Below are 24,606 nucleotides of genomic sequence, written 5' to 3'. Positions count from 1 at the left end.
CAGGGCAGCCTGACTCCTCACCACCCATCTGCAAAGACACGCAGATGCTCACCCTGCCTCGGCCACAGCGAGGACTCCCCAGTGACCTGCAGACGCGGAGGTGGAAGCCCATCCTTTCCACAGTAAACCTGAGGCCGGGGATCAGGAAAACGTGTTTATTAAAAAAAAAATACCCAGTGCAGCTTGGCTGGCTGTCCTCACTAAGGAGCTGGGGCGAGTCTGGTGTTGGGTGGAGGAGCAGGGTGGGGAGGGGTAAGGAAGCAGGCAGAGCTGCAGAAGGTCTTCTGGTCCAGAATGGATCATCCTCTCTCCATACTGCCCTCCACTGCCCCTCACTGGAATGGTTGTGTGTGTGTGTGCGCACACGTGCGCGCACAAGCCTGTATGATGTAGAAGGCGGCAGGGCAGGGGGGAGACAGATGGCGAGGTCTCAGCTCTGGAAGCATCAAGGGAGTCTGGCAGGACATGCCCACTTCCTCACCCACCTCGAGACCTCTCCCCACTATGGCTTATTTGAGATAAGAGGTCAAGGCCCCAGGGTCGGGCAGCCTGTGTCGAGTGAGTGATGTGTGGTGGGTGGCGGGGGGTGAGATGCCTGGAATCCAGGCCAGGAAAGAGCGAGTGGAAGGGGAGGGGGCATAGAAAAGATGAGAGGCCCCAAACCCTGCAGATGTGGGGGCTGGAGAAGGCTGAGTGCTCCTTGGGGGTGGTGAGTGGAGGGGAGGGGCTCTGGCGGGGCAGGTGCTCAAGCTGGCTCCTTTTGGGGGAAGTCACAGTCTGCCCTAGGGACCCTGGGCATGTTGAGGCCCTTGCAGGGATTGGAGGAGCCCAGCGGAGCAGCTGCAAGCAGGGGGCTGAAAAACTGGTGCTGGGGCCCTGGTAGCCTGGGGCTGGCCCCTCAGTGTCCTCAATGTGGTGGGAGCCGTGCTGTGTGTGCTCAGTTGCTCAGGCGTTTCCAACTCTTTAGACCCCATGAGTATTGCCCTCCAGGCTCCTCTGTCCATGGGGTTTCCCAGGCAAGAGTACTGGAGGGGGTTGCCGTTTCCTCCTCCAGGGGATCATGGTGGGAGTCGAGGGCCAAGTTTCTGCCCCAGGCTCCCGACAATAAGGGATGAGCTGAGGTGCTGTTATTTGTGGGGAGAGGAGAGGAAGGGGGGCGGCCCAGAGGAGGGAGAAGAGGCCCCCCGACCTGGCCCTCGGGGCTGGGAGAGGGGGCGTGTAGCCCTTTAAGAGTGGGGGAATGGCCGCCCCCCAACATGGCTATGTACAAAGAGAATTTGGGCAAATTGTGCGTTGGGTGTTGGGGACTCCCCAGAGGGTGAGGGGGCAAGGGGAGGGAGTGGTGCTTCTCTCATCCCGGGGAGATGCAGAGCACACCCTGCCCCGCGGCTGGCAGGGGCGGTGGCCGCCATGCTCCAGATGTGCCCTCCTGGGGCCAGGCAGCAGCAGACACCACTGAAGGCCCTGGGCAGGTCGACAGCGGTTGGCCTGGCCCTGGGCGTCTCCAGGGAGAGTTTGGCCCAAGCCAGTGGCGTGCGGTGCTGGGTGCGGCTCCGGTGCCAGGGACGGGACTGGGGCTGTGACATCACCCAAGGACTGGAAGGCCCCCCTCTGGGGATGGTAAGAGGTCTCTGTGTTGACCCTGTCACCGGTCAGATGGTTGGGTGAAGGGCAGTAATCCGGAGGGACTGGTGCCCTCACCCAGGGGTAAGCGGGCACTGGCCAAGGCCAAGTCTCTGGTCGGGTTGAGGCAGGCATCAGCCTGAGTCAGGAGCAAGGTGGTGACATCACCAAGAAGGGCTGGAGTAGGATGATGTCATCAGAGGGAGCCCCACCCCACGCTCTTTTTGAGGGAGGGGGGAAAGAATACACATTGTGCTGGTTCCTCTAAAGGGAACGACTGTAGGTGACCCCACAAGACAATTGAAATACAGCTGTCATAGTACTTGGCTCCCAAGGGGATGGATCTTGGAAGGTGATGATACATGGTTGACGTGGATCCTGATGAATGACATAATTGGGTGTCCGGGATCCTGGGAGATGATGATGTCACAGTTATGGTGTATCCCAGTTGATGATGGTACCAAGGTTGAAGTGGATCCCGGGAGATGATGATGTTGGATGTCATGGGTCCCGGGACACCATCGACTCTCATGGATGCTGGGGGCCGGTGGCATCGTGGCTGAATCAGATCCTGGGAGGTGATGAGAGCACAGTTGTGGGGGTCTGTGGGAAACTGGGGGATCATCAGTCCTAGTGGATCCTGGTAGAAGATGTCACGATCAGCCATACTGGGTTCTGGAAGGTGATGACATCACTGGTCATGTGGATTCTGGGGGATGATGACATCATCAGCTGTGGTGAATCCTGGGAGATGATGACGCTGTGTTGGTGGAGAATCATGGAAGATGGTGACACCACTGGCTCTCGGCTACCTTAGAAGGTGACATTATAGTTATGACGAGTCTTGGATGAGAACGAGACCCTCGCTGTGGTGGATCCTGGGAGATGAACATGCTGTAGATCACAGGGAACCCTGGGAAATGACATCATCATCAGGCATGGTTACCACGGGACCCCAGGTGCAATGAGACCATGAGTGGTGGAAGTCTTGTCAATAGCAGGCACACCCCACTCCTTACCCCAACAGGAGGCCAGGACTTTGCAGAGTTGATGATGTCTGTAGTTGTGGCAGAGAGATGTGGGGCCGCCTGAGTCCCCAGGACTCCAAGAGCAGTGGAGCAGCCTCCTTGGGAGCAGAAGCCAGTCTGGGAGTGCGTGCTGTCCTCCAGGAGTCACCAGGAGGTGACATCCCTGCACGGGGGGAGGGCCCCTGGCCCAGCCTCGCTTGAGGGGAGGGTCTGGTGGAAATAGCACAGGGCTTGTCCCTGGGGTCAGGGGAGAGAGCAACCAAGCTAAGTCATGGTGGGACAAGGCGTAAACTCTGGTGACACCATCACAAGGAATGGCCTTCCAGAGCAGGCAGTGTCTCCGGTGGTGACATCACAGCTCCGGGGCCCCAGGGGCGGGCTGTCACCTCTGGCCGCAGCTTCCCCACAGGGCAGCCGCCCCAGCAGTGACACCCGGGGTAGCGTCTCAGGACCAGTCCCTTCCTTGGCAGCCCCCAGGTTAGTCGTGGGCTCTGGGTGGCCCACCTTGTGGATGCTGGGCCATCGCAGTGGACGTGTCTCACGGGGACATAATCTCTGCTCAGGCAGAGTCTGGTGCTGTGGTGCAGAAGGGCCTCACCCCGGAGAAGTCCCGAGCGGGCTGCCCGTCTTCGGGGATGACATCACAGGGCAAGCCAGCTCCTCTGGCGATGGTGTCACAGGAAGGAAGCAGAGCCCCCCTGGCGACGTCCTAGAAAGGAGGCCTTGTGTCTCATGAGGATGTGAGGCTTTTTTCCCTGTGGCGCGTCCCGGAAAGATGGCTTTGTCTGCAGGCACGGCTTCATAGACAGAGGCATCTTCTTTGGAAGAAAATATTTTCCTGGTGACGATGAGGTCCACAGAGGCCTTTGGTGCCAGAGACAACATCAGAGGGTGAGACTTATCTGTGTAGTGACGTCACAGGAGGGCTCCTTGTCTCTCGGGACGATGTCATGGGACAAGGCATTGCTCCTCTTACGACGTCACTGGAGGGAGGTCTTCGTGATGACACTGTGGAGCAGACACGGCCTCCAGCGATGACTGTAGTGGGCCTGTTCCTCTGCGATGACCTCATGGGAAGCAGGGTTTGTCCCTGTGATGAACACAGACGTTTTTTGCTACTGATGACTTCACATACAGGCCTCTTCCTCTGTGATGACGTCATGGGAAGGAGGCCCTGCTTCAGACTGTGCAGAAGGAAACTTTTTCTCTTGTGAGTGTTTCGTCCAAAACCATGTCCTTGGAGGTAGCCCTCCTGGCCCCCGCAGGTCTGGATTCCAGGCCCGCCAGCTGGGTGTGGCAGGGGGTGCAGGCTGGGATGGGGGCCGCAGGCCACAGCGCCCCAGCCCCCAGCCCGGCCTCGGACACTCAGACAGTCACCTCGTTCTTGCTGGCCGTGCGGAGGTGTTGGGGCAGGTGATGGCCGGGGATGAGCTGCAGCTGCTCCAGCGTGCCCTGGCGCTGGAAGGGCGGCCTGCGGGCCAGCGTGCCCCCACCCCCACCGGCGTCTGACATCCAGGCTGGCTGCGGCGAGCCGTGCAGGGCGTGGTGGTGGTGCGCGTGCAGGCCGGGCGGCGGCGGCAGGCCATGCAGCGGCGTGGGGGGGCCCCCGGGCCCCAGCAACAGGTTGGAGTGGGAGGCGGCCAGGCTGGCGCGCGCAGTGGGCTCGGGGGGCAGCGCGGGGCTGCGCGGGGGCGACAGGAGGCGCTCGCGGCTCTGGCGCAGGGCCTCGGGCGACGACAGAAGCAGATGCTCCTGGGACACGAGGCGCGCGCGCGGCAGCGTGAACTCGTAGCGCGACCGGCCCCCGTCGCCCAGCAGGTGCTCCTGGGACATGACGCGCCGAGGGTGGGGCGCGGGGGCCAGGCCCAGCTCCTCGGGGCCGCCCCAGCCTTCCATGCGGTAGCCGCCCCCCGTGCCGGGTCGCCGCAGCGTATGCAGGGGCAGCGTCCCGCGGGGCACCTCCGCCAGGTGCCGGCGCTTCAGGTAGGCCTCGTCCAGGTCCTTCTCGGCTGCGGGAGAAGCGGGGGGAAACCATAGAGCTGGGCCCCTAGCCGGCCCAGAAGCTGCCTGCCTCCCTGGGCCATCCCTCTGCCTCTCCTCGCACTGGGCTCCCGCCCCCAGGGAGCTCCAGACATCACTGGAACTTCCTGGGCATTAGCCTGGGCAGGGGCACGGTTTTAACCAGTGGGAACAGTCAAGCTAGAAGAAAGCATGTTCCCAGGCCCAGCTTGTGGTCCTGGCGCGGTAGATGAGGAGGGGGATTGTTTTTTAAATCGCTTGGGAATATCCTTTCTTTTGGGTGTAGAACCTAGCTCTTGCTTTTTGAGGAAACTTCCTTCTCTTTCATACTGTAGAAAGTATTTTTCGATTCGACCCATTCATGGATTGTAAAGTCAATGTTGTGGGTAGAGACAGTATTTTACAAAATGAAATAGGATAGAAAATTATTAGAAAGTTTCCCACAATAAGAAAAAAGTGAAAGAAAGTGAAGTCGCTCAGTCATGTCCGACTCTTTGCGACCTCATGGACTGTGGCCCACCAGGCTCCTCAGTCCATGGGATTCTCCAGGCAAGAGTACTGGAGTGGGTTGCCATTTCCTTCTCCAGGGGATCTTCCCGACCCAGGGGTTGAACCCGGGTCTCCTGCGCTGCAGGCAGACACTTTACTGCCTGAGCACCCAGGGAAGCCCATCGAGAGAATAAGGGTGAGTGCCGTTCATACAGTTTTTGTTTCAGCTGTGTGTGTTATTGAAATATCAGTGGTTGAAGGAGGGAGTAAGAAAATGTTAACGCTGGGTGATAGGAACCTAGGGGTTCATTTTTGTCGTTTCTCTGCTCTTGAACCTCTTTGAAAATGTCCACAATAGCAAGTTTCAAAACTTTGCTGTAATTTAAAAATTGCCAGTGTACGTGGGTTTCATGAGACACAGTGTAAAAACCCTTTCTGACCATGAATCTGTTTAAAATGTGTGACGCCTCCTCTACGACCAGGAATGTCCAATCAAGAGTCACGGTGACTGGATCTGGGACAAGCTCCTGACCCTTTCTTGGCCAGTGGGGTTCAGGTTTGGGAATTTTGCTGCCATCATTTGGAGACACTCTTCTGGTAAGAACTGCCCTGAAGATTCTCAGGGCAGTCTTTGCCATCAGAGGGGGAGATTCTGTCTGAAAACGAAGCCAGCCCACCCTTCAGCAGAGCTGAGAGAGAGAGAATCTTGGCGCCAGCTCTTGAGCACCTGGGTTCAGCCACACCTGAAGTTTGTGGCACACAGAATTTGCCTTATCAAGCCAGCGTAATTACCTTTCTTTTTTAAGTTGTGTTTCAGCATAGTTACCTTTTTTTTCCTTTAAATTGTGTTTCTATTAATTGCAAACACAAGTCCTGATGAATGCAATAGATCTTGTAGAGAGGACCATGGATTTGCATTTATGAAAAGCACCCTAAGTGGTTAATTGCGATGCAGAATGACCTTGGGTCTTTCTGGAAGCCCTTGGAGAAAAAAAAAAGAACCCTAAACGGGTAATCGAGAGCTTGAGTAAGCGCTCGAGCCACTGTCCAGGGTCCTGAACCCAGGCCCTGCCCCTGCCCCGCCGCCCAGGCAGCCTCCCTCCCGGGACTCACCGAGCCTCTTGAGAGAGGAGTAGCGGTTGAGCTCCGATTTCACGGCAGCCTCGTAGGACGGGGGAAGATGTGAGAGGTTGTGGAAGGACCGCGAGCAGGACAGCGTGGAGTAGCGCAAGGAGGGGCTGGGCGGCGGGACGGCCCGCCAGTCTGGGGCAGGGGGCACGGCCGGGGTCAGTCCAGGCCAGTCTGGGGCAGAGGGCACGGCCGGGGTCAGTCCGGCCCTGCTCCCTCGGACCCCGCGGTTCCGCCCCCGCCCCCTTAGAACTTTAGCAGCCTGGGTTCCAGCCCCTCAAAGCTGCAGCAGTCCAAGCTCCCTCTGCTCACCCCCACCACGCCCCCTCGGGGGCTCCTTGCTGGGGAAGGAGCAGGAGGCGCAGCCGGCACATCCTGTGTGCCCCACCCCAGGCAGGAGGGGCGCACTGCAGGCCGCTTCCCGCGGACCGCTTCGGGGTTATCCGGCTGGTCAGTGAGGACAGGCTCCCACGGCCTCCCCCGTCCTACCGGGGCGCCTGGCTCCGACTTAGTGCCAGGTGGGGAGGGAAGGAGCCCTGCCGCCCGGGTGCATACCCAGAGTGGCAGCGCGGTGTTTGGGGCTGCTGACGCTGAGGTGCAGGTAGTTGTGGTGCAGGTTATCTGTGGGGACCAAGAGGGGCGTCACTGCCGTTGCCGGCGGCCAGCGGGCACCCCGTCCTGGTCCGTGCGCAGGGCTTCCTGCTCGCGCTTTCCTGGTCCCCAGCTCTGCAGTCTTTGCCCTGACTTCCTTCTCCCTCCTGGATCGTCACACCAGCCTTCCGCCCAGCTCCAAGACCAGCCCTGCCACGGTGCTACACACAGACACACACACACAGACAGACACACAGACACACAGACAGACACACACAGAGACACACAGACACACACACAGACACACAGACACACACATAGACAGACAGACAGACAGACAGACAGACACACACACACACCCCTCTGCTGCACGAAACCCTCCGCCGGTCTCACCATCACCGATGGAACATAGCCTAAGCTGGGGGCGGCCTCTGAGGCCTTCCGAGCTGCCCTCAGTCTCATCGTTCACCCCTCCCCTCAAGCCCTGCTCCCCTCTGGTGCCCAGCGGTCCGGCTCAGCTCCGCCACAGGGCCTCTGCGCGTGCTGTTCCGCTGTCTTCCGCGCCTTGAACCCCTTCCTCCCCTTCTTTGTCTGAAGACCTCCTTCCTGCTCATCCCTCCAGATCCAGGTCAAATGTCTCTTCTTCATCGCTAGTGTTCAAAGCCCTCTTTTCTCCTGCGTTCCTGACCTCAGATCAATCCGCGTACTTTACTGCCTGGACCCGCCTCCCAGCCTCCTCCGGAGCCTTCCTCCTCTCATTTCATTCTCTGCATACGGGTCCCAGAGACATGGTCCTGCCCACTCGGCACTCTGCTCCTCTCCTGCTCTAAACTCCTCCCTGGCTTGCCATTGCTCTCAGGACACAGAGCTACTCAGCTCGGCCCGGTGCCTGCCCACCCTCTCCCCAGACTCAGCTCTGGGCGCCTCACAAGCTGAGCTCCCCCTGCCCAAGAAACTCCCCTCTGTCCCCTGGCCACTGCCCCGAGATCTCTTTCTGAGGGCGCCTCCTCTGCCTCCCCAGACGAGACCCTCTGGACCCTCTCCAGCCGCCTGGACCTCTCTGCCGACGCTCTGGCCACGCCCCGTAAGAAGAGCGGTGATGTGAGGCGACCCCTCCTCTGATGCTCATTTTATGGATGAGGAAACTGAGGCCCAGAGAACTGAAGCCGGTCGCCCCAGGCCACAGTGGTAGAACTAGGATTCTAACCAGGCGTCTAGCTCCAGACATTCTAACTCAGTGGCTACCTGCGTCCTTGTGTGTCACCGGCAGCTGCGTGGTCTGACATGAGTTTCTCAAGCGCAGTGGCTTGAGAAACCGTCGACGCGCCCGCGGTACCCACCTAGGGTGCCCACGGAAGGGCAGGGAAGGGGGCGGGCTCACTGCTGCTTCCGGAGCAGTGTCCGGAGCAGGGCTCAGCCCGGACTGTGCGGGGAAGGCAGATTCCGGGCCGGTGGGAGGCGGGGCCACATGATGGGGCGGGGCCGAGGGCCTCCTCAGCCCCGCCTCTGCTCACCGAGATTGGACGGCTTCACCGGGTTGTAGAGGTTCTTGGGCGTCCTCGGCGGCATGCTGTCGGGGCCTCCGACCCCTGGGGTTAGGGAGCTGCTTCGTGCCCGGTCCGGGCGGGCCCCGGGCCCCGCCTGATGTCTCAGAATGTCCACCAGAGCCCTGGAAGGGGCAGAGGGATGGTCAGTGGCCTGGGGGCTGCGGGTAGGGATGGAGAGAGGGAGGGCGCAGGCCTCTTTCCCCTCCCCTTCTCACCTTTGCGGGTATCTTAGTTCAGCTGGACTTCTCGCCTTTGGCCACGCCCCTTGCTAGCGTCAGTCTGAGCCCCGCCTGCCTGAGGGTCCCGCCGACCCACTTCCCCAATTCATCTGGATCCTACCCCTTGTGTGGTCCCTTCCACAGCGTCCTCTCTGTGGCTCTGCGCCACCCCGAACCTGGGACCTTACCCCTGTTTCTTTTGCTGCCGTCCCCATGGCGCTAAAACCTTAGATTCATGGCCCTTAGTAATCCCCTGGATTCGCTCTCCAAAATATATCCCAACCATTTGTCGCAACCTCTGCGGCCTGCTTCTCGCCATGGACCCACCTGCCCTGCCCGTTTCTGCCCTTGTTCCTTGCGGCTAAGTTGACATGCACAGCCCACGGCTCAGGTGGCCGCACACGGAGCTCAGGACACTCCAGTGGCCCCCCCACACACACACTTAGGGTGAACCCACCTCCGCCTGTTTCTGTCCACCTCCTCCTCGCCCACTGCGCTCCAGTGTCGTGGGCCTCTTCACAGTCCTTCCAACACGCCACCCCAGGGCCTTTGCGCTTACGGCCTCCTCTGCCTGGCGTGCCCTTTCCATAGATACCTGCTTGGTTCTCTCTAGCCCTCCAGGTCTCTGCTCAGAGAGGTCTTTCCTGACCCCTTCATGTAAAACAGCACCTCCCCTCCCACTCACAGCGCGCCACACTGCGTTTCTTCGCAGCAGTCATTAGCATCTGAAAGCATACTGCCCAAGTGCAGGGCTTCCCTGGTGGCTCGGAGGGCAGAGAGTCTGCCTGCTGTGCAGGAGACCAGACTCGATCCCTGGGTGGGGAAGACCCCCTGGAGAAGGAAATGGCAACCCACTCCGGTATTCTTGCCTGGAGAATCCCATGGACTGAGGAGCCTGGTGGGCTCTGGTCCATGGGGTCCCAAAGTTGGACACGTCTGAGCAACTAACACTGCTTGCTTACTATGTTAATGATAACGGTAGCCAGCATTTATTGAAGGCTTACCATATGCCAGGACTGGACATGAATCAACCCAGTTAATCTTCATTGCTGTCCGAATGGGTGGGGAACAATGATTAGCCCCACTGTACAGACACAGGGAACAGGCACAGAGAGGTTAGGCAACTTTCCCCGGGTCACACAGCCCGCAGGCAGCTGACCTGGGATTAGAAGCCAGGTTCACTCGTCAGTGCAGGGATTTTGTCTTGTTCACCGCTGTGCCCCAGCTCCTGGCTCACAGAAAGCACTCAAGAAATATTTGCTGAATGAAGGCCTGAGCCAACCTTGTCCCTCCCTAGCCTGTCACTCAAGTCACCTGTATTCTCAGACCCCGCCTGTCTCCTCAAAGCTTCGGCTGCCTCAGCCTCTGGCCATGCGGGCCCACCCCCCTCACTCCATCTGGCCCCGCCCCTGCCGCCCAAGTCCAGCCCCCAGCACGCCCCGCCCCCCGGCCCCAGAGTACACACACCTGGGCACGTTGATCTCCCTGGGCGCCCTGGGCGCACGGGACGCCTTGCTGAAGGCCACTTTGGCGCCGACGCCCACGGCCAGGGCGAAGCTGATGACCCCGCACACCACGTAGGCCGTGCTGCCCCCTGGGCCCTCGCCCCCACGCCCCCCAGCGCCCCCCGCCCGGCCCCCTTCCAGCCAGCCGGCCTGGCCAGGCCCAGGCCCCCCGCCCGCACCCCCAGCGCCCCCGGCGCCCCCGGCCAGCGGCGGCGGCGTGGTGGCCCAGCGCGGCGTGTCGTAGTTGGAGCAGGAGGCCTGCGCCAGGCGCATGTGGCGGTGTTCACAGCAGAAGCGGTAGTGGCAGGTGCCGCAGCAGAAGCGGTAGGAGCCGGTGCTGCAGTTGAAGGTGGCGTCGTACTGGCCCATGACGTCGTAGTAGCCGTGGCACAGCTCGGCCGGAGGGGGCGCGCGTGCAGCCGCGCCCGCCGAGCTCGAGGTGCTGGCTCTGGTGCCGTTGGCCCCCGCGCCCGCTGCACCCCCGCCGCCCGTCAGCGCCCCGGTCAGGCGCCGCAGGTGTGCCAGCAGGGCGGGCAGCGGACCCGGGGGCTCGGCGCTCGTGGCGTTGGACGGACGCGCCCCAGCCTGGCCGGTAGTCGAGGCCAGGAACAGGAGGGTCCCGAGGAGCAGGAGGGCCGGCATGGGGCGCGCAGGAGCTCGGCCGGGGCAGCCAGGCTGGGGGGAGAACCGAGGCTGGAACGGTGCACGGAAGAAAGGCGCCAGAGGTGCAGAAATGTGGAGATGGTGGTGGGAAAGGATGAGGAAGGCAGCCCAAGGGAAGACAGAAGCACGGGGAGGGGGCGAGCAGGAGCCCGGAAAAGGGGGGTACGTGCATGGGCCCGGGGTTGGCCAGGCCCAGGGGGCAGTGGTCGGTGATGCGCGAGCCACAGAAGAATGTCCCGATGCCGCGGAAGGGGAACAGCAACGATCACGGGCAGAGAAAGGGTCAGAGAGAGGTGAGTGGGGAGGCAAGAGAGGGAAAGTGGACGGGGTGTGAAGAAATAAGAGGTACGGAGCAAAACCAGAGGAGAGATGGAATGGAGGGAGAAGAAACCAAGGAGCCAGGTGAGGGAGAGGGGGGAGGCAGAGGCCGAGGGGAGCCAGCGAGCCAGGGCGGAGGCGGGCAGGGGCAGCGTCGGCGGGACCGAGGGCGGCAGTGAAGGGGGCACGGTGGGGTGGGGAGACGGGGAGGAGGGAGAGCGGAGGGGAGACGGGGAGGAGGGAGAGGAGGGGAGACGGGAGGAGAGAGAGATCCGAGTTGAGAATCTGAGTTTAGACCAGGAGGCGGCCGGGGAGGGACCGCCCTACACTACTGCCCGGGGGCGGAGTGCACTTTGTAGCGGCTGTCCCTGCACGTGGGGTAGCAGCAGCTGCTGGGTGCAGGAGGGTTCACACCCCCCACCGCATGGGGACAACATAGGGTGCCTCCAGGCATTGCCCAGTGTCCCCCTGGGGGCACATTTGCCCTCAGTTAGAACTGCTGGCTTACATCCCTGTGGTCCTCAGTTCTCCCAAGGCTTATTTTTTCCCCTTTATTTAGGTCTGATAGTCAAGGGGTCTTGAGCCTCTGTCTCCCTTCTCTCTCTCTGCCCCACCCCCCACCCTTACCCCTCACACACACACACACACACACACACACACAATCTTACAATTTCAGCTTTGAAGTGTCTCCTTGCACGGCTGGCAAGTCAGAGTAGCAGTGGTTCATCTCCCAGCCCCACCGTGTGCCAGGTGCCTGGCACTGGACACACCTAAGTCCTCACGTGCCTCAGTTTCCCCATCTGGAAACTGGGGGTAAGGGTGGCTATCACTGGGTGGTTGGAAGGACGAACCCACCCCAGTATTCTTGCCTGGAGAACTGCCTCGACAGAGGAGCCTGGCGGGCTGCAGTCCATGGGGTCGCAGAGAGAGGCACTCAGAGGGCTCGGGCAGCGCCTGGCCAGTGCAGGCACTGCACTCCCCGGAGGGGACACAGGGTGAGAGGGGCCAGACGGACAGGCTGGCCTCGCCGTGTTTGCAGCAGCAGGCCGGCAGGCGGCTCCTGCGGCTGTTTACTGAGGCTGGGGGTGCAGTGGTGGGCGAACCGCAGGGCTCCGCCTCTGTCTTTATGGGGCTGGCATTCTGGCACGCAGACAAAGCCAGCACACAGACACGCGTCAATGGGCTGCATGCTGAAAACTGTCATGAAGAAACGCTACGAAATTATGAAGGAGGCCATGAAGAAATGAAGCAGCGGGAGGAGGCGGGAGTGAGGGTGGGTGGGGGGACGCGTTTAATAGACGCCTGTCCGCTGTTATTTTTACCCTTTCTTCCTCCCCACTGAGCACACGTGTATCTTGGGACCACAGCATTATCAAAGGCTGCTGGGGGCTGGGATGCTGAGAGGGCTGTGGGAGGCTGCGGCGCCACCCGCGTTTCCATGGGGCCCCAACCTTCCCTCTCAGCTCTGCTCTGGCCCCTGTCCTGCACTCCCCGCTCACTGCCTTCTGGACGCCCCCACTTGGTGTGTCACAGTCATCTAGGAAGTGCCTTGGCCCACACTCTGGAAAGCACTTCGGCAGCTCCTCAAGAGTTAAACATGTAGGGACTTCACTGATGGGCCAATGGTTGAGACTCTGCTCCCACTGCAGGAGTCACAGGTTCTGTCCCTGGTTGGGAACTAAGATCCTGCATGCAGCAGGATGTGGCCAAAAAAAATTAGAGTTACCACATGACCCAGGAGTTCTCCTCCTAGGTATCAGTCCCAAAGAGTCAAAAACATAAATGTCCTTAGCAGCATGGTTTACAACAGCCCCAGATGGAAGACCACCCAAGTGCCCATCAGTTGATGAATCGGTAAACAAAATGCGGTCTAGCCATTCAGTGGAATAATACTCAGCCACGAAAAGGGACGGAGCACCGATAGATTCTACATCCTGAAGAACCTCGAGGGCATTAAGAGAGAAAAGCCAGACACAAAAAGTCACATATCCATGATTCCGTTGATCTGAAATGTCCACAACAGTCACATCCATGCAGACGGAAGCTGATAAGTGGTTGCCTGGGGCTGAGCGCAGGTGGCAAGAGGAGCTGACTGCTCAGTGGGGGCAGGGCCTTCTTTGGGGGTAATGAAAATGTTCTGGAACTAGACAGTGATGGTAATCACACAACATCATTAAATACCATTGACTTGTACACTTGAGATGGTTAAATTTTGTATTACATGTATTTTACTACAGTTAAGAAACAGAAAAACAACCAACATACCTCAAATGGTGTCACAGCTAGACTTTGAACTCAGGGCACCACCGCCCATAGAACATGGATGCCCCTGTCCCACACAGAGAAATGCAGGCCCTCATGCTCACAGAGATACCCCTTCTGTCCCACACAGAGAAATGCAGGCCCTCATGCTCACAGAGATACCCCTTCTGAGAGCGACACGTGCCCGTGGCGACGTGGACTTCTTCATTCATACAAGGGTGGCCACGTATGGTTGGGCAGGTTGTGCGCTGCACAAGAGGGTCTGGCAGAGAGACTGGCTCTCCTTCCCAAGGCACGCTGGCGGGGTGGCATCCATCTGTGGGAAGGGGCACTCCTTCCAAACACACGCGAGGGTGCCAGCTGCCTGCTAAGTCCCAGATGCTGGGGGGCTGCACAGGGCCAAGGGGTGCCTTGGTCCCATCTGCCCGCATGGGCTAGCAGTGTGCAGGCTCTGTCCCTGTGCTGTGGCAAGCCTCTGGCGGGGCTGCATCACGGAACTTCTCCCTCTGCGCACAGAGCGCCCTGGTCCCCTCCAACTCCACACACAGGCGCATTCCCAGGGAAATTCCAGCTCCTGGTCATTGACAGCTCCGGGGAGTGGGGCAGGAGGAGCAGGGCATACACCCCCTCAGGTCCAGCAACACACAGACACACACGTGGCCCCTCTGTCAGCGGGGGCCCAGAGCCTTCCACCCCTGCGTCCCACCTCTTGCCCTGCAGCACCTATCCCTGCAGACACTGGGCCAGATGCGCGGATACAGAGGACTGGCCTTCCTCGGCCTCACAGAACTCTGCACGGATGCACAACAGAGCTTGTGTACGCAGCGACACAGGACACAGCACGCAAGGACACCCAGGGTCGTCCTGGCAGCACGCCCGAGCCTTCTCCCAACACACGCGCAGGACAGCTCCCTGTGGACACACAGCCCTGCGTCTCGGGGCATTCCCGCCCACAGCACCCAACAGTCAGACAGTCTCAGACACCATGACACCCTGGGACCACACACAGCTCCAGAGCGCGGCCAGAGGCCCACCCCAGCCAGCTGCACCTGGACCCGCTGCCCACCGCCCGTAGACCGTGGACGCTTGTATCCCAGCCAGACGGGCAGCCTTGTGGGTACACAGGCCAGTGCAAACCCCGTGGCGGAGCGTCTGGAAGCAAGCATGTGACCCTCCGTCAGACACGCCCAGACAGCACCCCCTCCCCGACACACACACACACACACACACACACACACACACACGAAGGCACGATCCTCCTCCTCCCCCAAGCCGTCTTCTCCCTCCCCGCCCCGGGCACAGCCAGCAGCTCAGGGCCAGAACCCAGGATCCTAGTCCAGGACCTGAGAGAAAACAGATGTGGGCACAGAGCTCGGGGAGCCAGTGTGAGACAGGGTCCCTGTGCTCCTGGAGAACCCCATCTTCCCCCTGCTGCCCTGCCAGCACTGCGCCCCACCCCCCACCCCCCACCCCTCTCCTGACCCTGTCAGCTAGGCTGGGGGGGGAAGGAGTGCCTTGTGAGATGCCTGGGAGCAGAGAGTGAGAACAGGATGCCGGAGGACGGGGAGAGGGTCTTGGGGTGAGGGCAGAGGGTTAGAGAGAGGGAGGGGTAACGACCCAGAGAGAGGGAGACATAGAGAGTCAGGGAGAGAAACGGAGCCTCAGGGAGAGGGACAGAGACCCAGGGAGAGGGAGACGGGGACCCAGAGAGAGAGAGACAGAGCCCAGAGAGAGAGAAATATAGAAACTCAGGGAAACAGAGCCTCAGGGAGAGGGACAGAGACCCAGGGAGAGGGACAGAGACCCAGGGAGAGGGACAGAGACCCAGGGAGAGGGAGACCCAGAGAGGGAGACGGGGACCCAGAGAGAGAGACGGAGACCCAGAGAGGGAGAGACAGAGCCCAGAGAGAGAGAAATATAGAAACTCAGGGAAACAGAGCCTCAGGGAGAGGGACAGAGACCCAGGGAGAGGGAGACGGGGACCCAGAGAGAGAGACGGGGAGCCAGAGAGAGAGAGACAGAGCCCAGAGAGAGAGAAATATAGAAACTCAGGGAAACAGAGCCTCAGGGAGAGGGACAGAGACCCAGGGAGAGGGACAGAGACCCAGGGAGAGGGACAGAGACCCAGGGAGAGGGAGACCCAGAGAGGGAGACGGGGACCCAGAGAGGGAGACGGGGACCCAGAGAGGGAGACGGGGACCCAGAGAGGGAGACGGGGACCCAGAGAGGGAGACGGGGACCCAGAGAGGGAGACGGGGACCCAGAGAGAGAGACGGAGACCCAGAGAGAGAGACGGAGACCCAGAGAGAGAGACGGAGACCCAGAGAGAGAGACATCCAGAGAGAGAGACAGAGACCCAGAGAGAGAGAAATATAGAAACTCAGGGAAACAGAGCCTCCGGGAGAGGGACAGAGACCCAGAGAGAGAGACTGAGACCCAGAGAGAGAGACAGGGAGAGGGACAGAGACCCAGAGAGAAACATAGAAACTCAGGGAAACAGAGCCTCCGGGAGAGGGACAGAGACCCAGAGAGAGAGACAGGGAGAGGGTCAGAGACCCAGGGAGAGAAGAACAGAGATGAAGAGAAGGGATATTCTCCTCCTTTCAAAGAAACTGAAGATATTCAAAGAATATTCAAAGAGAAGACGGCAGAGACCTTGGGAGGGCGAGCAGTGACGGGGAGAAAAGACCCGGAGAACTGGGGATCAAAGGAGAGCGAGAGAGAAGGAAAGAGACAGCCCGAGAAGGACAGAGACCCGCAGGGGGCGGAGACCCAGAGAAAGTCAGAAGCCTGATCTCGGGCTGCAGGGAGTTGGAGAGTGGTGGGCAGGTGGGCGCTGTGGGTGCGGGGGTCCGAAGGCGAAGGGCGGGCGGGCCTCCTGGGAATGTCTGGAGTTGAGGGTGGGTTTGGGGTAGGGATGTGGCGAGAAGGCAGTAGGAGGGGCGATCCGGGTTCAAGAGGAGGCGGACTCGGCCGCAGGGGTCCAGGTAGGGGGCGGGGATCCCAGCTCCCGGCGGGGGCGGCGGGGTGGAGGCACCCGGCCCCGCCTCCAGCTCGCCGCCCGGGGGCGGGGTTTGAGGGAGAGACGCGGCGGGTCCCCACGCACCCCCCGCCGCCCTCCGGGTGCCTAGGCCTTCCCGTCCGCTCCCTCTCACTGGGAGTCTCTGCGTCTCCCTGTCCTGACCTCCTCCCGGGATCTCGTGCCCACTGCCCCTCCCTCGGCCCGCCGGCCAGTCTCATCTCTGCAGGGAGGTGCCCGGGGTCACGGGCTCTCTTAGCCCGTCTCTCTCCACGTGTCTCAGCGCATCTCTGCATCCTGCCGTCTCTGCCTCCACGTCTCCTCCGCGTGCCAGCATTTCCTCCTCCCCTCTTCCCCGTCAGTCTCTTCTCTGCACATCCCCGTCTCTCGCTACCTCTGACTGCGTGTCTCCATCTGTGTGTGTGTCTTTCCCAGGTTTGCTGTCTACAGATCTCAGACCCTGTGAGTGTCTCTGTGCCCCTTCCGACCCCGGACCACCCATCTCCCTTCCTGGGCCCCTCGCTCTCACTCAGGCTCAGGTTAGAGGGGCGGGGTGGGGGGGCGCTGCAACGGGAGCTGTGTGTTCCCAGCGCAAAATAGACTCCTGTTGCCATGGCGACGCGAGCGCGGCCTCCGAGACGCGAGGCTTCAGGCTGGGGGGTAAGGAGGGGGGACACTTGGATCCGGAAGGCGGGGGCCGGGGGCGCTAGCGCCCGGTCCCAGGGGTACCTGGAGGAGGGGGAAGCAGGGACTCCTAGGTCCCTGTGGAGAGAGGGCCCTGGGCGCTCTGACGCGGGGTCCGGTGACCGGGCCTTCTGAGATCTGAGGTCTGGGATCCAGGGACGTTGGGAGCGGGGTGCTCTGATTCCCCAATGGGGTTGATCTGGCTGAGAGCTCTGACGCTTGGGTCCCTGGGGGACTCGGATTGCCTTCTTGGGCCCCCAAAGATTGCGAGATGGGGGTGGGGGAGCCTGAGAATCTAAAAGGGCTGAGCGGCCCTGACTGGGGGGCTCGTTGAGTCCCGACTTCCAGATTTCCAAGAGGGCTGTAGAATTCTGGAAGCCCGCATGCGGATCCCCGGGCTCCTGTGTCTTAGGGGAGTAGGGACCACTCAGATGAATCTATCTGTCCTTCCCAGCCATCCGTCCATCCATTCAACCGCATGCCTGTCTCTCTTCCTTCCTCCGCGTACCCAAGTCCCTCCTGCCTCAGTTTCCCCCTCCGCACCGGGGTGCGGCCGCGCTCACCTCACTTTCCGGATGCGGGACCCTGGGGGAGTCGGGGGGTGGCGGCGACGTGGGGGGCCGGCCGGGGGAGGCAGAGCGAGCGCGTGTCTGCGAGCCAACCCGGCTGGGCGTGTGCGCGCGCGCTGCCTGAGGGGCGGCCGGCAGCGTGTCGGGGACCCGGGCCGGCAGTCCCTTTGCGGGCAGATGCGCGCCGGCTGCGGTGCAGATGTGAGTGGCCGCCCTCGCCTTTGCCTTGCGCCGCCGGCTCGGAGTTGAGCGGAGGCACCACCCCCTCCCCACCTGCCGGGGACCCCTCTTCCCCCGCCGCCCGCGGGCCCCGGTCGCCCCCGGGACACCCCCCAGCCCAAGAATGGTTCGGCCCACAGTCACATCAGTGTTTATTCTCCGCGAGCGGGTCCCACACAGACTGTGACGCCCTCCCCCTCGCCGCCCCTTGGAGTGGCCCGGGGCCGAGCCCCGCCTCCAGCCCGGCTCGACCAACCCTCGCCCAGGTCTGGGAGCTTCATTTGCATTTCCGGGAGCTGCGGCCCAATGGGAAGGCGGCACCCACCGCCCTCCCGAGGGGGCGGTTCTCCCTGTGGACTGCACCACTCTCGGGACCCGGCGACGGGGGGAGAAGGCGCGCCTGCCAGAGTCCCGAGGACAGGAGAAGAGGGTGTCTCCGCTCAGCGCAGGGTGGCGAGGTCAGCGGAAGAGGGGGTTCTGGTCTTGGAAAAGGCCCAGCAGCCCGCTGTCGGGGCTGGGCTCCTTGATGAGCTTCTGGATCTGTAGGGGGTGTCAGGAGGAGTCAGGGGTTCCCGTTTCCACGACAGATCCATTTTCACCTCCCTCGCCAACCGCCCCCCCCAACCCCCGGGCAGTAACTGGCCGGACTCACCGCCCCCTCCCCTCAAGACTTCTGCTGGTGGTCTCCCTTTCACCACAGCTACCAGGGGTCGTGCCTGATTATCTGTCGCCTGGGCCCACCTTGCCGGCTTCGACCACTGAGGGTGACTGACTGTCCTGGGGCTTCCTGTGTACACCTGCTTCTTAAGTAATCTCCCCTCTCAACTCTCAGGTCCAGCCCACGCCTTGCGCCTCAATTCTGGAGGCACTTATGCAACTGCCTCTTAGATGCTGGTGCTCATTTGACTGGGTTGCCACGGCTTCGCACCTTGGCCCTTAGGGTAATGGAATATGCTAATATCCCAGTCCGTGCTCAACCTGGAGCCTCTCTGGGCTGCCTTCTCATGCACTGCACCCACCAGCAAGTCCTCTCATGCTAACCTACAGAAATTACAAAATAAAAGTGAGCCAGGCCTGTAATCATGCTGCCTCCACCCTCGTTTCCCTCCTTCCTACCCCATGTCCATTAGCCACCCAGCACCACACACAGATCTGACAGCGTCCCGCTCCCGGGTGCAACCGCACCAGAACCTTTGGGAAGACTGCTCTGGCTCCTCCCTGCCCCCCCGCCCCTCCTCCACCCTGAGCTTAGCAAGCCCTGCTGTGGTTCCTTGAATAAGTCAAGCTTAGTCCCACGTTCAGGCTTCTGCCCTAGCTGTCCACTCTGCCAAGACTGCGTTTCAGATGACTGGTTGCTCACCGCCCCCACTCCAGGTCTTCACTTTAAGGCCACCCCCGGGGCCTCTGCGCTGCCGGCCCCCATCTCATCTCACACACCCCACAGATTCCCTCCCCAGCTCCTGGCTGCCATGTGAAACTGAATACAGATCGTCTTTTTCTGCGATTGCCCCTGGACCTGCCACACTGGCTGGCACACAGTAGGTGCTCAGTAAATGCTCAACAGACCTGATCTACAGGAGAAGGGGCAGACCTCAGAGGACTGGGATATTAGCATATTCCGTTACCCTAAGGGCCAAGGTGTGAAGCCGTGGCAACCCAGTCAGACCTGGGTACTGGGAAGGCCACTTGCGTGGTGGCTGTGGAGGCTGGACCTGAATCCAGACTGGAGGAGGAGGAGGGGTGCTGGGGAAGGGCCGGGGGGAGCCGTCGACAGGGTCCCCGTGGCTCCCTTCCATCTCCACCTCGCTCTAAAGTCCCCTTCTCCCAGGAAGCCTCTGGACTGCCCTCAGCAACCCGTTCTGGCACACCCAGCCCTCCCCTGCTTTCTCTGTCTCCACAGCCCTCAGGGCCAGCCGGCTTCTCTGCTTCGGGATGTACGGCAGCGTTGACCTGCAGTGTCCCCTGGGGGCAGCAGCTTGCTATGTTCCGGGATGTATTCTGCCACTGTACCGTGGGCGCTAGAAAGGCATTTGCTGTTTGAGTGAGAGAAGGGGGAGGTCGGGTGTGGGGGGATCCAGTACCTCCTTGAACTGAGGGTGGGCAGCATCGCCCATGAGCTGCAAAATGAGCCCCTCGCTGGTGGAGAGGAAGGCGCCGCTCTGGCGCATCCGCGACAACGCCACCAGCCGGTCCACCTGGCTGAGGGGGTGAGGGAGAGGGTGTCTCGGTCCGCACCGCAGGCCCAGACAGCCGGTGAACTCAGCAAGGATCCGCCCCCGGGTTCTCCCTGGGTGCCCCAAACCCAACCCACACGCACCTCACCCCTGAGAAGAGCTCACCTCCGGGAGGTACAGGCGTCCACCACCACGTGGACCTGCAGCCCGCGATCCAGGAGGTCCAGGGCCGTTTGCTGGGGGTGGAGAGAGGTCAGGACCACCCCAGCCAGGAATGACGGGGGCCAGGGTGGAGCTGAGGGCAGATCAGGGCAGGAGGGGTGGGGATTATAGCGGGATCCTCAGCAGGACGAAAGACCAGGGGTCCTGAGTGGAGGTGAAGATCCCAGGTCAGGAGGGGAGCCACGGGTCAGGAAGGAGAGCGTCCAGGGTTCCGGGTTTTCAGGTTGGGGAGGTCTCAGGTGGAGAGGAGGTCCCAAGGGTCAGTGGGGGTCTCACCAAGATGCAGGCTTGTGTCTCCAAGCCACAGAGGAGCACGGAGCGCAGCTGGGGCCGCGCGTCCAGCTCCTGCTGCACCACGGGCACCATGCTGAAGCAGGTCTTGGAGTGCGGCTGCAGGCCCTGGGCGCCCAGCTCGGGCACCGTGGGGCCCAGGCCCTGGGGGTACTGCTCAGTCAGCACTGTCGGGACATTCAGCAGCCGGGCCACCTGGCGTGGGGGCACAGGAGCACTGGTCTGAGCCCAAAGAGGGGCTGGGGCCTGGACTCCTGGTCTGACGGACGAGGGGCTGGAGGGCTGGACCCCCGGGTCTGAGGGAGGAGGCGTGGGGTCTGGACCCGGGCCTGAGGGAGCAGGGCTGTACCTTGAGCATGCGCGCAGCCACGGAGACGATCTGGCGGAAGTACACGACGTGGCGGAACTTCTCCTGCATGTCGCACAGGAAGAGCATGGAAGATCCGGGGAGGACGCGGCCCAACGCGGGCCTCGCAGCTGCCATGTCCTGGGATGGGCAGAGGGCCCAGGGAGTGCGGTTAGGCTCAGAGGGGGCTTCTCTGCATGTCCGGGGTCCACACACTCACCCCCTAGACTCCCCCTGTGACCCTCCCGCAGCCCCGGGGGAGACTGAGGCTCTGAAGGCACGGCCAGCCCGAGGCAAAGCTGCACCCCCTCCCCCGCCCCCATGGCCTGTGATCCCTCAGGTCTGACTGCCTCTCTGAATACAGTTTGCCCATGCCTGAGACTCACTAGCTGAACCCCACCGCCTCGGGGTCTTAGAAAGAAAGGCTGGGGTACCCGCGGCGTGGAGTATTCGGCCACGAAAAGGAAAGGAGCGTAGACACCCCTCGCCGTGATGCTGCCGTCACAGAGCACCGCGCAGGAGTCCCTTTACAGGGACCGTCCACCGAGACGGAGCGGGCGGAGGAGAGACTGCAGAGGGGCCTGGAGTTCCCGTCTGGGGATGGAAGTGCTTTGGAACCAGAGAGCAGTGCTGGGTGCACAATATTAGCGACACACCAAATGCCTCCTAACTATACGCTTTAAAATGGTCAGGATGGTAAGGTTTAGGTTATGTATATTTTGCCGCAATTTTAATTATTTTTATTTTGCTTAATTTCTGACTGTGTGGCAACTGTTCCCCAACCAAGAATGGCACCCGTGCCCTCAGCATTGGAAGCACAGTCTTAACCCCCGGGGCCTCCAGGGGAAGCCCCTCCCACCATTAAAAAGAAAGCAAGCAATGTAAAAATTAAGGGGGGCACTGGTAGAGTCACCTGGCCAGCAGCCCTTTTAAAGGGGAGGACACTGAGGTCCAGGGGAGGGGTCCATGAGGGCCGAGGTGCTGTGGGGACTAGAGGGGTGACTGCCCCCTCTCCCCATCAGGGCCCCGGACACCCCGAGTCTCACGGTCCCAGCCCATGTTACCAGAGACTTGTCTCTGGTTCCTGGAACTGATGCACAAATGGGGAGTCCTGGCTTGCGTCTGCAGCTCCCCCCATCTCTGCATGTCACTCACTTATTTGTTAATTTATTTAGGAAGCAAAGGCCCTGCGGACCCAGTGCACCCAGCGGAGGGCAAGCCAGCTGACCCTTGCTCAGGGCAAGTTTCAGTGTCGGGAGTCCCACAGGTGTTTTCGGTTACTCTTTAAATTGAGCACATCTCCCACTGGAAATGTTTCCTACATGGAACATCTAAAGTTTAAAACCTAGTGGATGGCTAAAATGGTGAATTTTATGCTGTGGGAATTTTGTCTCGAAATACAAATGGAAGGGAAATTCCCTCAAAAATGAAACCACACTGCGTTACTTCATTGTGTAAAATTAATTACAGCTGTGGCCAGGGTGAGGCTTTCTGGGGAAGCTACTCTGTCTTGGCAGAGTTCTCCCAGAGAAAGTGGAGAGAGAGAAAGCAATCTTTTAGAAAACACACAGGTGACCCTGTTACCCCATCTTAGCTCTCCCCCAGGCCTCATGGCTTTTCTCTGCCTTCAACACTAAGAGGTACCGTCCCCCCACAAGGCGCTGGACTGCCACATCCCCCTTCAGGGCCTTTGCCCAGGCAGCTGCCTCCACCTGGAGCGCTCTCCTCACTCCGGTTCTGGGTGGTAACTCTCCAAGAGACGGAGGGACAGGGTCAGGAGCAGGCGGGGTGCTGGAATGCCCGTCTGTGAGGGGCGCCTGCAGGAGCTCCCCTTTGGGATGGTAGGGGTGTAAACTGCAGCAAGCACCCCCTGGGGAGAACCATGTGCCCACAGTTCTCAAAATTACAGATTCACAAACCCTGTGACCCAGGGAACTCATGCTAAGTGTTTAGCCTACGTGCATGCCTGCAGACATGCCTGTGAAATGACCCGTTATTCGTTATGGGACAAGGTTATTCACTATAGACCCCTCCCTGAGCAAAAGAACAGAGATAAATCTAAACATCCACGGTTAGGGCACTGGTAACCAGAAGGAAGATCTAAGTAACAATGTGGAGAAGTGTCTGAGAGATGTTAAGGAGGGGAGGTGACAGGGGGGACAGACGCGACAAACATAGTGTGTAAACAGTGCTCCCATTTGTGCCAAAATGCAAGAAGGAAAAAAAAAAGCCTACATACTGCTGCAATCCGTATTTGCTCTCTGGCGAGCACGTAAGAACAGGCTTTTTCTGCATGGACAGGTCTCTGAGGGGCACAGTGTGAAGGGTGTTTGACCACTGTGTGTATGACTCTGTTGCTCTTGAATTTTTGACAGTGTGTAAACAGGTTCTCCGGTCAGGTAAATATAATACAGTGAATACAATACAGTAAAACGTTTACATAAGGCAAGAACCCAGCCAAACCCATCGGTGGCATTAAAGTCATGATAATGATTGTCCTTGGGCAGCAGTGATGAAGGAGGGGCTGGGACTTCGAGTCGGGGGTGTTTGGTTTCTGCGTTTGTATGCTGTTCACATACTCTTTGTGAAGATACGTGAGCTGTGTATCTGTGATTTGTACTTTTCCCTACACGTGTAATAAACTTCCACAAGAAAGTTTTGAAAATAGAAAACAGGGAGGCCTCGCTGGCCGCCTGTGGGGCTGGACTGGAGGTGGAGGCCGGGAGGGCAGGGTCCAGTCCAGGCAGCGGGGACGGAGAAGAGGGGGCAGGCGGGCCTGGTTTCCAGTCGTCAAGAGGGTGGGCTAATTCCCTTGAAGAGCCCACCAGATTGAGGCAGAGGAGATGAAAAACGTGGGGGCGGGGCCTGGCTGGAGACAGAGTTTGGGGGTGCTCTAGGGGAGTGTTGAGGATCCAGAACGCAGCTCAGGGTAGAGGAAGCCCGAGGCCGGGCGGAGGAGCGGCCCGCGATGCGGGGCCACCTGCGGAGCGAATCGGTCTGTTGAGATCCCCCAGGTGGCCTGGGGGGAGTGCGTCCGCACTCAGCCTCGCTGGCTGTGTGACCCTCAAGTTTCACGCTCCGTCTGAGCCGGTTTCCTTCTTGGGGAAACAGCCGCCGCGCAAGGGTGATGCGGGCACTCGGCGCGGAGGGTGGAATCGGCCCTGGCCAGCCACTAGTGTCGGGCGCGGGCAGGAGTCCTGCCCCGGCCGCGTCCCCTCGGCTCCGGATGGCCCCGCGGAGCCTTGGTCCCCCCAGCGGCAGGCGGGGAGGTCCGTGCCCCCACAGCGCCGGCGGGGCCTTACTCGGAAGGCTCCGGAGGAAGCCGGGCCTGCCCTCCGCAGGTGAGGCCTGCAGTCACTCACCCGCTGCCGCCGGACTCGCGCAGCTCGACTCCTCGGGTAGGGTCCGCAGGCCGGGTCAACGTTTCTCACCTTCTGGACACGGAGCCCCACCCCGCGCCCTCCACGTCCCGCCTCCCGAGCCGATCCGCCCAATAGGCACTCGCCTAGCTCTGCTCCGCTCCCTTGGCAGCCAATCCGCGAACGCCGCTTCTTCCCACCCGCCTCGGGGAGGGGGGCCGTGGGCCAGGCTGTCCGTCTTGAGAGCGTGATTGGCCCGTCTTGGAGAAAGGCAGAGGGTCGGGCCAATGGAGAGTCGCGAAAGGCGTGCGTGGCGTGTCTAAAGGCGGAGC

The 24,606-nt window shown here is 60.9% G+C and overlaps 2 protein-coding genes across 2 annotated transcripts; both read right to left on the bottom strand.

The window, feature by feature from the left end:
* Window positions 1–4,016: 4,016 nt before the first annotated feature.
* SHISA7 (shisa family member 7) lies at window positions 4,017–10,790 on the bottom strand. Its single transcript, XM_068993443.1, has 4 exons — window positions 10,111–10,790; window positions 8,393–8,547; window positions 6,273–6,422; window positions 4,017–4,660 (listed from the first exon to the last, which is right to left on the bottom strand). Exons 1-4 carry the CDS (start codon window positions 10,788–10,790, stop codon window positions 4,017–4,019), a joined length of 1,629 nt encoding a protein of 542 aa, XP_068849544.1.
* Window positions 10,791–18,036: 7,246 nt separating this feature from the next.
* Window positions 18,037–24,347, bottom strand: ISOC2 (isochorismatase domain containing 2). The gene is made up of 6 exons (XM_068992711.1): window positions 24,278–24,347; window positions 20,919–21,056; window positions 20,555–20,764; window positions 20,222–20,292; window positions 19,964–20,081; window positions 18,037–18,422 (listed from the first exon to the last, which is right to left on the bottom strand). Exons 2-6 carry the CDS (start codon window positions 21,051–21,053, stop codon window positions 18,342–18,344), a joined length of 615 nt encoding a protein of 204 aa, XP_068848812.1. The 5' UTR covers window positions 21,054–21,056; window positions 24,278–24,347; the 3' UTR covers window positions 18,037–18,341.
* Window positions 24,348–24,606: the final 259 nt, after the last annotated feature.

This window comes from Capricornis sumatraensis, chromosome 20 (assembly GCF_032405125.1).
Source record: "Capricornis sumatraensis isolate serow.1 chromosome 20, serow.2, whole genome shotgun sequence".
Taxonomy (NCBI): domain Eukaryota; kingdom Metazoa; phylum Chordata; class Mammalia; order Artiodactyla; family Bovidae; genus Capricornis; species Capricornis sumatraensis.
The sequence above is the reverse complement of the archived record's forward strand: the minus strand, read 5'-3'. Positions and strand labels throughout refer to the sequence as shown.

Bases quoted from the DNA above. Each gene is read 5' to 3' on its own strand.
- SHISA7 (XM_068993443.1), bottom strand. From the start codon at position 10,790: ATGCCGGCCCTCCTGCTCCTCGGGACCCTCCTGTTCCTGGCCTCGACT. The intron at 8,548-10,110 runs GTGTGTGTACTC...TGCCCCTTCCAG, and splicing joins AGGGAGATCAACGTGCCCAG to GGCTCTGGTGGACATTCTGA. The intron at 4,661-6,272 runs GTGAGTCCCGGG...CTTCTCCCGCAG, and splicing joins CTCCTCTCTCAAGAGGCTCG to CCGAGAAGGACCTGGACGAG.
- ISOC2 (XM_068992711.1), bottom strand. From the start codon at position 21,053: ATGGCAGCTGCGAGGCCCGCGTTGGGCCGCGTCCTCCCCGGATCTTCC. The intron at 20,765-20,918 runs GTACAGCCCTGC...CCCCCACGCCAG, and splicing joins TGGCTGCGCGCATGCTCAAG to GTGGCCCGGCTGCTGAATGT. The intron at 18,423-19,963 runs GTACTGGATCCC...CACCCCCTACAG, and splicing joins CCCACCCTCAGTTCAAGGAG to ATCCAGAAGCTCATCAAGGA.